Source organism: Bombus huntii, chromosome 8 (genome assembly GCF_024542735.1).
Source record: "Bombus huntii isolate Logan2020A chromosome 8, iyBomHunt1.1, whole genome shotgun sequence".
NCBI classification, from domain to species: Eukaryota; Metazoa; Arthropoda; class Insecta; order Hymenoptera; family Apidae; genus Bombus; species Bombus huntii.
The window spans coordinates 13,638,304-13,649,485 of record NC_066245.1 but is presented as its reverse complement, the minus strand read 5'-3'; the positions used below and the strand labels follow the sequence as shown (position 1 = coordinate 13,649,485).

Sequence of the window (11,182 nt, the reverse complement as noted above, 5' to 3'; positions counted from 1 at the left end):
TTCATGGAAGGAGTTAATAGGACTCCGTCATTGTATTTTCAGTTTACAATGCTGTACTGTAAGATCCACATCACACGCTGCTTATTACTTGTCAGTGACAATTGAGAGGAATCAAATCTACAACCTTCGGGCAGAAAGTCGGCACTCTACACTCTAAATATTACCTACTCATGTGATTTGCAAACGTTATTCTCGAAATAAGAATTTTTAAAATTGGCATTATGTATATCTGATATTTACAATGGGAAGATTGGACTTTGTACTTATATCATAGTTACCCTAAGAAGAACCGATTTTGTGTGTGAATGTCCTTGATAAGTTTAATAGATAAATGTTGAAATGCTTAATCGTTTGCTTGGAGAAATTTATTTTCCTTTGAAAGAATTCTTTATAATCTGTAATATTGCTACTGATAAATTTTTATTTGCTTACGTTTCATATCGTCGAGTATTGTTGGGAAATATTGTTCCTTAAATGTCGCTAATGCTAACAACATGTTAACTTCAAAAGTCGATATATCTTGAAAATGACTTGTGCAAAAGATATAAGTAATTTACTTACAAATGTTACACAAGTATTTTGATGGCAATTACAAGAACATGTACTAAAAAATATAGATTCTAATTTTAATACTTGAAGTTAACTTTCACAAGGCTTATAAAGGTTATAATAAAGTCAATGAATGTCAGCATGATCCATTTCTCTTAATATCTTACAGCTTTCGTGTGGAATATTTGTTTATACGTTTCATCTTTCGAAACATTTACTTGGGGAAATATATTTTTATCATATAATACAGTCGTATATTGTTTTAAAAAAGCATCTTAATATAATACTTTTTGAGAAAATTTAAAGTATTAATAAAGGTAGCAAATTTAGTCACAGTATAGATAGCAGAGAAGATGTTTTATTGGATTCTGTGAGTCAAGGAGAAAATACGAGTAGTAGTAACAATTCACAACCTTAGCGATTAATATGTGAACCTAAGAAACAGTGGGGTAAACATGGGCGAAAAGGACAAGTTGGTCGGAAGTTGCAAAGACAATTGAGGTACGTTTAGTTTCGAAACTTGCATGAGAACCATAGTAGCGGTGCATGATGATGCCTTCATTTTATTAGTGAATAGAAAACAGCACTGCCTTAAGTAATAACTATATTGAAATAATGCGTCTTTATAATACTAAGATATACATATGTTTTCAATTTAGAAACGCAAATATTTTGGCACCATGTTATTGCTGCAACATGTCGAATCAGTTTAAGCCAATGCCGTCCACTTCATGTTAATGTACCCACTGGAATGGAAACAATTAAGCGCAATCTGTTAGTCGATTATTATTTACGATTATTATTATTATTAGTCGATAACTTATTTTGTTATTAGCAACATATTTCGATGGTTTTGTATTATCCTTAAATTTACGTTTAATACAACGATTAATTGTTTCTATATTATAGTGATAATATAAAAAAAAGTTACGCAATGAGTCCATCATCGATTTTTAATACGCCAGAGTTATGTTTTGTATAAATAACGATTTTTAAAAGTAAAATTGTTTAAACTTTTGTAATTAGACAATTGTAATTAATCAATATATATAATATTTCATAGTTTCATGGCGATAACTGAATATTCATGGATATTTTCATTCCTTTACAACTAAATATTTTTATATCATCTGTCCCTATTTCTAAACAAATTTAATATAGTCCCGTGTTATTAGAATAAAATGATTATATAAATAGTTTATCAGAGAAGTCCAACTATATGAGTTCATTTCTTGGTAATATTTAGTGGAAGGAATGATATTATTTTCTGATAGAAGTTATGTTCCAATTAGACTTGAGGTTAAGATAACAAAACAAATAACGAGATTGTTGTTTTATGTTACGGTAAAATGAAGCGATGATTGAATCGAAAGAAAATGTATGTTTAATGAAAACATTATGTTATGGGCACCAGCAAGTCAAATTCTTGACGAAAGAATTCCATTGAAATTGCAATGAAGTAATGAAGATACTCAAAACGCTTGTGTGAATAAATACAGGACTTTCGTGTACAAGAATATAAAGATATACGTGCATAAAGATATAATATCTCGAGAGGAATGTATTTATAAAAATAACTAAGAATGTTCCATGTTATCACATTTACTACAAAGAAAAAATGCAGTTTGACTAGAATACGATTCTGGATCAGTGCAAAATCCCTTAAACAGTATGTCACAGTCATGTATGAAGAACTTATATTCTTTTCTACATAAATATATTTATTGTTTGAGTGTGATTGTATTTTGTTCGAAAAAGCAATAGGGTACATGTGCGTTTTGCGAATTGCAAAATTCGCGTATGTTTATAAATAAAATTTCGAGAGGGTCGGGAACTCATCTCTCGAATATCATAATACAATTGCAACTCCTTGCACTTCGCCATTATTTATGAGGCATGTGCACATATTTTTATATTGTTAATGTTTAGTGAATTTAAACAAGCTTTAATTCAGAATCTTTTCCTGTTAATATAATATTTAACGATATTTATTCATAATGGAATATTAATTGAAAATATTCAGATATTCAAAAGTTATATTAAAGATATCGGAGGAAAAGTGGCAAGGAGTTGACAATACAAAGACGTTCTGGACCAGCATACATCCGGTGCATTGGAGGCTCTTTTCGTCTCAGGATGCTCGAGCAACCGAACGATCGGTTATTTTTAGAGTTCTCAAAACAAAACACCAATAATTCTATTGTCTACCACTTATTAAAGTACAAAGCAAGACACGTTATTTTTTTCCGAAGCGCATAAAAGCATGTAGGAGAGACAATTTATTAGTAATTAGTGAAAAAAGAAAAAAAAACAAATAGTAATGATACAAGTGTCGATTTTTCTGTCGAATATCAGTTACGAAAATATGAAAAATATATACATTTAATATACATACACATAATAGGTTGATCGCAGCAATAGAGTACCCGTAATGAATTCGATAATGCGTTTGTACATAGTATATAAATATATTATATGCAGGATGTTTCGTAAGTTGTCGAACAATATCTAACGGAAAATTCAATGAAATTATTAATTACGTTTTCATGTATTGTATAATTGAGCATGGTTTTATTTTAATATTCAATAATTTGTGTAAAGATTTAGTTTAATTACAGGGCATGAATTTAAAAGTGCCGATTTTCTTTTAGTAATAGACTTAAAGCTTACGAAATACTCTATATATAGGGTATTTCATACGGTATACATATACATATACATGTGTACACCACATTTGCAGAATACTAATTTAAATTAATAATGACAAGCTTGTCATGTTTTCATACGACTACTGATTGTTAATTTTCTAGGAATCAGCAGATAAAAAGTTGCCCATGTAACGAATCTAAATAATTATAATACTGTCATTTTCTTGCATGTTGTATGCTAGATAACAATGCTTCTATTTTGCTATAAATTTAGTCCAAAATGCAATCAAAATTGAAATGCAGTCCGTTTTCCATTTGCTTTGTCTGTCTCGTTTTATTTATACGTTAGAAAGAATCAACTTTTAAAAGTCGATATTAATTCTATTACTGCTTGATACTGTCTTTTTTGTGATTTTACACCAAAAATATAAATGCCATTTTATATCAGAATTTAACTAATTTTTATGGTATTGAACACAAATATGTAAGGGAAAATGCTAACAGTAAGAAAGCTAATGTATCTATTTTTTAAGTATCTTTAATTAAAAATTAACATTCAATAGTCTATCGAAAACAGTAAACAATTGGTTTACTCATTAAAACACGAATGTCACATGTTAAATATATCATATCTTATGAAATACTCTCAATATACAACACATAAATACACTATATAAATATTTGTATAGCACGTACGTATTTTAGAAATTTATAATTTTATGAAAATTGTTTCAAAATTGTCGAATAAGAGAATATATGTTATTATTAGGAAATACGTTCTATAGATTATTCGTATGTTTACGTCGAATGTTAATGTAAGATATACAATCTTCTAAATGCTTGTACTTAGATATTTTTGGCGCATCTCGAACGAACTGCGCTACGAACAAAGCATTGTTAATCTAGTTAAATGTTTAAGTGTTATATCTACTTAGTTCGTGCAGTACTCGTGACTATAAAACGAGAGATTCCTTGGACAGAAATAAAATAATTCTTAATGGTTTCACATTTCCAACATTGGAATTATCGAATTCCTTGTCAAAGTTGAGTAAATAAACCAATCGATGTTAAAAGAGTATATTTACAACAGATATTCTAGACAAATATACTATCTTAATGTTTCCGAATAATTTTTTTCTCCTTCAATTCACTTCCACTGACCTTTATATTTATTGATATAATAATATCGTATGCTGTATAGACTTAAATATATTATATTTTTAATTTAATAATCTAAACATTTAAACGTGTTAAGTTATCATTCTTTCTCAATATGTCTTTAAATTTATCGCTTTTAAAGTGTATTTCCTTTTGATGAATGCGAGCCACGAAGTTCCATATTTTATAGCTCCGTTTATTTAACTAAAAAGTTTAATTAGTGCTTTATTAAATAAATGTCTGATATGTAAATTCATTCATCTAAACGTGAGCTACTATTATACGAATCGACAAATCGTAAATAGTAGGGAGAATTAGTAAGCTCATATTATATACATGAACTACTTGTCCCGCGACAAGTTCAAATAGATGGAATTTTATAGTATATGTATGTAATTCCAACGCGAAAATTGGTAAAGTTAAAAGCAAAGACAAGGTGCTATGATCATCAATAAATAACAGAATAAGCGTCACATTAAAAACTTTTCCGTTCCCAACAATTTAGAGATTTGTATATGGCTATGACATCTCTTTCTCTCTCTCTCTCTCTCTCTCTCTCTCTCTCTCTATCTATCTATTTATCCATTTATCTATCTATCTATCTATCTATCTGTCACGAATTACTATTCTAGACGAGATAAAGAATTCTAACATAAAGAGTTCTATAGCACGCGTCAGATTGAATTAACAGTTGATTCAAACAGTAATTTTGAACAAGAGCTACTATTTTTTTAACTTTTTAATGTTGACTACTGTGATACAATTATGGTATTATGTAGCAAGCAGTATGAGTTAATTGGCTACGACTGTGAATATGTTTTTACTTAATTAGGCAACTTATTAATCTCTTAACGAGACTATCATTGATTCCTGAAATTTAATAGATTGGATTTTTGTGATAGAGTGTAATGAAGTAATATTTTCTGAAGTATTGTAGAAGTATAGCATTCTATACTTCGTTATGATTATAGGATATCCTATTCGATACATATTTTATTCTGTAATTTCATAGAAAACTCTTAGTTTTACATAATTTGACTAGTAGTATTGACTAAGAATAAAGTACGATACTGAGTCGATAACGTCGCATGTGACACGAAAATGATAAGGAGTTCAGATGATTCCAAAAACATGGAACTAGAAAAAGCATTATCTGTTGCATGTCACGTCCAATTTGTACCTGGTCTGTGATGGCATAAAGTTCCATAAGATGTTATCATAGATATAGGAATATTATACATATATGTAGTGTATCATATACCACAAATGCGTTACCACAAATACCACTGTACGTTACTACAAAGATGACTAACATAAGGAATACTAGACCGATTGGTTATTTCGAATAGACTGAACACAATTATAAAGGTAAGCATGCGTATTAGTCAAAAGTATTAGATATTACAAACAGGACAACACAACAACGTATGACGGTGAGCGATACACAGCAGTACCTCTCTTGCCTGTGCCGTTTCGTTAGTTATCTTTCCAGCAACGCACAGTACATAGGCCTGTGCTGCTCTATATGTACTGTACACTGTATACATCTACCTCGCATGTGGTGATGGTGATAACCTATTTTGTATATATATATATATTATTTGTGATAAAATCATGACTTTAGTCTCGAGTTTTAAATTTTGATGGCTGATTTTGACATACATTTGTAGTAGCAGTTGATCGTTGATACTGTAATATACATATGTATATATAACTGAGTAGTAGCACACATTATTGTCGAGATCACAGTTCATTCATTGTGACATGCAGTTATGTCTCGAGTAATACTTATTGCATCAAATAATCGTAAGTTTATTGATAATATTTGCTTGATATATAATACAATTTTACTATCTTATTTTTATTATCTTTAAAAATTTTGGATTTTGACAAGTGATTGTTAGATTACTCGCACACATCTTCATTTTATTAACTGCAATTTATTGTAAATTATTATATATTATACATTATTTATTACATATTAATTTAAAATTTTTTATTGTTATTATTATAACATTTCTTATATCACTAACAGAGCATATTGTGAGTTTTAATTTATATTAAATAAAGAATAAAGATAACAAACAAATATTCTTAATTAATGTCCGTTATCAAATAAATAAGACGTTTTTACGATATTGCAAAACATATAAAAACTTATTTTATTTTGTAATTACGATTTATACATAGAAAATATACATATGTACATACATTACTTTTGTGATATACATATAGCTTTATATAGTTTTATTTCATACACCAATTACATATATCTCATATTTTAATATATGAATATATATGCATAGAGATGCATATATATTATATGCATATGTATAGAGACACAAGTGAAAACGTATTATGCTAGACAATTACTGTGTTAAAGAAATCTCCTTAGACTTTCACTGTTAGGTTAGGTTTGATTGTTTGTTGATACTGTTGACTTGTACTGATCTACACAAGACTATACTTGTTAAATTACATGTAGCAAGGAAAGTAGTGCGCAAGTGTCTTACATTTTTATTGGTTAATTGAATATATATAATTGTAAAAAAACTGTACCAAATATTACTAATATCTTATTTGTATCATACTTCTTGATAGAACAGAAATTTCAATGGATGTTTCAAAGAGCTTATTCACAAGAAAAGTTTCGAAGAATTACAACTCACTACACTATTATACCCAGAGAATCAGATCCAAGATGGAAAGGTATAATTTATAAATATGAAATTGAATATGAAAAAACAATACTTTTTATTAATAATATACATTATTACATTATTAATATATATTATTGCATGATAATTCAAGCATCAAATATCATTTGCAGGTGTAAATATGGAAAGATATGTAGATGAAACAGATATTTTAATTGTGGGAGGTGGACCAGCTGGATTATCTGCTGCAATTCAAGCACGTAAATTGGCAGGAAAGCATGGAAGAGAATTAAAAGTTACACTTGTTGAAAAGGCTTCTACTATTGGTGGCCATATTCTCAGCGGAGCTTGTATAGATCCAATAGCATTAAATGAATTATTTCCAAATTGGAAGGAATTAAGAGCACCTCTAAATACCCCTGTTACAGAAGATAAATTCGCATTTCTCACTGAGAAAGGCAGATTACCAATACCTATCTTAAAAGGAATGCCAATGTACAATCATGGAAACTACATTGTTAGGTAATAAACTATAATATGATAAAGTTGGTCATGTTAGTATCCTAAGCATTCTTCACCTAATTTCTTGTTTTAGATTAGGTCATGTTGTAGCCTGGCTTGGTGAGCAAGCCGAAGCTGCAGGTGTAGAATTATATCCTGGATATGCAGCTGCAGAAGTTCTTTATCATGAAGATGGATCCGTTAAGGGAATTGCTACAAATGATGTTGGTATTAATAAAGATGGTTCACCAAAGGATATTTTTGAACGTGGAATGGAATTGCATGCAAAATGTACAATTTTTGCAGAGGGTTGTCATGGTCATCTTACAAAACAGATTTCAAAGAAATTAAATCTTAGGAAAGATTGTGAACCACAGACCTATGGTATAGGATTAAAAGAAGTAATTATCATTAAACATAAATTTTAATGCATTTTAATATAATTTCAAAACTATAAGATAGATATTAATGTTATTAGATTTGGGAAATTGATCCAAAAAAACATATGCCTGGCACTGTTGAACACACTGTTGGTTGGCCATTGAAAAAAGACACTTACGGTGGTTCGTTCTTATATCATCTTAGTGAAGATACACCTCTGGTTACTATTGGTTTTGTTGTTGGTTTGGATTATTCTAATCCTTATTTACATCCATTTAAGGAATTTCAAAGATTTAAGCAACACCCAAGCATTAGACCAGTACTTGAAGGTGGGAAGAGGTAAGATACCGGTATGAATAAATTAATATTTATATTTATAGGAAGATTCATTCTAAATTTTACATTTTGTGTTAGAATTGCGTATGGTGCAAGAGCCTTAGTAGAAGGAGGTTTTCAATCTATTCCTAAACTTCAATTCCCTGGTGGTTGTCTTATTGGTTGTACAGCAGGATTTCTTAATGTACCTAAAATTAAAGGAACACATAATGCTATGAAGAGTGGAATGCTAGCAGCAGAAAGTGCAATTGAAGCTATAATTAGTGCAGAAAATAATCCTTCGCCAACAAAAGGTTTAGAACCGAAATCTTATACTGATAAAATACGAAACAGTTGGATTTATAAAGAGCTGAAAGCTATAAGGAATATAAGACCCAGTTTTCATACTCGATTTGGTATTTACGGGGGTCTGCTATATTCTGCATTTTCAATGTTGATTGGAGGAAGAGAGCCATGGACTTTGTCTCATGGAGGTAAAATAATTTATAACAAAATTAAATAAGAAGGTAGTAAATATCGACAAAAGATAAAAATAATTATTAATATTTCTTCTAGGTCCGGATTATAAAAGTTTGAAATCAGCATCGGAATGTACACCGATAGAATATCCACAGCCGGATAATGAAATATCTTTTGATTTACTATCTTCGGTGGCACTTACTGGTACAAATCATGAAGCCGATCAGCCACCACATCTTACTTTGCTTGATGATACTGTACCAGTAAAAAGAAATTTAACGATATTTGCCGGGCCAGAAGGTCGATTTTGTCCTGCTGGTAAGTACATATTCATAAACACATTTAATATCATTAGTATATTATATATTTATTTTTTAAAATAATGAAATAGGTACTTCTATTGAGAATTATAGAGAATTCTTTAACACATTTTTTTCTATAAGGAAACCATGCTTGATAAATTTTGTGATTATAAATTTATTAACTTATATTGACTACCGAATATTAAACTTTGATATATTGTAGATATTCTATCAGTGGAGTAAATCACTAATATCTTATTAGTAATAAATAGCTTATAAATTAAATATACGCAGTAGTATATAATATATTGTATAGTATACAATACAATCTATACAACAAATATTTGCAAAATAAAATATACGAAGGAAGATAATAAAAGAGCTTTAATTATTATTATTTATCCGTTTTAGGTGTTTATGAATTTGTACCATTGGAATCTGGAGAAGGAGAAAGGTTGCAAATTAATGCTCAGAACTGCATTCACTGTAAAACCTGCGATATTAAGGACCCGAGTCAGAACATTAACTGGGTTGTACCAGAAGGTGGAGGTGGCCCAGCTTATAATGGAATGTAGAAAAATCGTATTTTTATATATAAATAATGATTTGTTAAAATACGCTGTGACATAATACAGACAGATAATATTTTTGTACATATACTTAAATGTGTTTATAACTTACCATAAACGTACAATAATGAAGTAAAAGATTTACAAAAACTAGTTTTTATTCATTTATAACAGTAATGTAAAATATATGTGAAAAACAAAAAGATACTAAATATATAGACAATTTGAAGATACAAGTTTTGTAAAGAAAAGAATAAGTAGTGTGCAGATTTGGAAAGTTGGCATTTGGGAGGGAACCCAGAAAATACACATGGAAGCTAAAAATCCAAAGCATTACTGTTATAAACACACTTGGAAATTAGAAGTCCAAAATCTAATCCATGAAAAAGCATTTTAAAGTAAAAAATTGTAAATCTAATTGTATTTTCGACCAATCGCGGGGAGACGCAATCGGGAGGAAACACGTCAACGGGAGTCGTAAATTCCCGTTACGATTATAATCGACACCACGAGTTGATCGATCCCCTGATTTCCGTTAAGATTATAGGGGTGGTTAAGAGGGTATAACACTGCGATTAACAGGATTATAAATTATATATTTTAACACTTAAGTTACACCGTTGCTTATGATATGTATCGTTGACAATGATTTAGCGTATAGAGATGCGCTTCATTGGCACAATATTCGTTGGTGATAGAGCAAGGCTCGTAGAACTTTTGTTATAGTTGACGTAGCAAAAGGGAAAAGACAGAACCCGTTACTGACATGTTGACTATTCTAGCGTTGTAGAATAAGTAAGGTACAGTGACGATGCTGTGTCGGAGGAAAGCTAGCGATGGGGGTGTCTTGCGCATGGGACCATCGCATTTGTTCATGACATTTTTGGTCAGGAAAGTGAGGGCAGTATACATTGCTTCTGATTGGATAAACGAAGGTTGGTGGACTAGGAAGGGTCTCCTCGAGAGAAAGTTGCTAGTGGGAAGCATCGTACGTGAGAAAAACTAACTTTCCCGTGTCAAGTCGTAGTAAACAAGAATCTTTAGAAAATGATTTAGAAACAAAGATATTTGTTCGGTCTGAAGGACCATAGTTAGTAAATTACTGAGATTTATGATGGGTCCTTAAGACTATTGAAGGTACGCAGTAAGGATGAGCGGACATCTGGTTCCCGTCTGGCCCTCGGTGTATGACCTGGTCTACGTAGAGTGTCGCCCGACGTAACACTAATTTCAGCATAAAAATCTTAAATCAAAACCCACTTAGCAGTTGAAAATCCTCAACCTAACCCATGAAATTCCATTTGGGAGTCAAAAACTCCAAATCAAGTTCTTGCAACTGCACTTAGAGGGTAAAAGGGTGAAAAATCCAAACTTAATTGCTCCAACCACGGAAACTCCAAAATATACTCTGAAAACGTACGTGGCAGCTTAAAGATACGGATATAATAGATGTACGTGGGTATTACAAAATCCTAATGTAATCGTTATAGACGCATATCCATGGGTTATGTTTGTATTTTTCGGTTTGCAGAATTACTTTTCTACGCCACGTTCGAAATATTTCGTTACCAGATGCGAAAATTTTAATTTTCACCTTTGTAAAGGCACGTGGGGTCTGAGGA

General features: G+C 30.5%; 1 protein-coding gene across 5 annotated transcripts; it reads left to right on the top strand.

Moving 5' to 3' along the window:
- The first annotated feature begins 5,471 nt into the window (after positions 1-5,471).
- Positions 5,472-9,650, top strand: LOC126868617 (electron transfer flavoprotein-ubiquinone oxidoreductase, mitochondrial). 5 transcript variants are annotated; one of them, XM_050624296.1, is made up of 8 exons: positions 5,472-5,538; positions 6,957-7,064; positions 7,186-7,534; positions 7,608-7,914; positions 7,992-8,233; positions 8,309-8,703; positions 8,786-9,007; positions 9,403-9,650. In XM_050624296.1, exons 1-8 carry the CDS (start codon positions 5,487-5,489, stop codon positions 9,564-9,566), a joined length of 1,839 nt encoding a protein of 612 aa, XP_050480253.1. In that variant the 5' UTR covers positions 5,472-5,486; the 3' UTR covers positions 9,567-9,650. The 5 variants fall into 5 exon arrangements, with proteins under 5 accessions (XP_050480253.1, XP_050480258.1, XP_050480257.1 ...); XM_050624301.1 differs by lacking the exon at positions 5,472-5,538 and adding an exon at positions 5,549-5,723 and having other exon boundaries at positions 6,962-7,064; XM_050624300.1 differs by lacking the exon at positions 5,472-5,538 and adding an exon at positions 5,549-5,723.
- Positions 9,651-11,182: the final 1,532 nt, after the last annotated feature.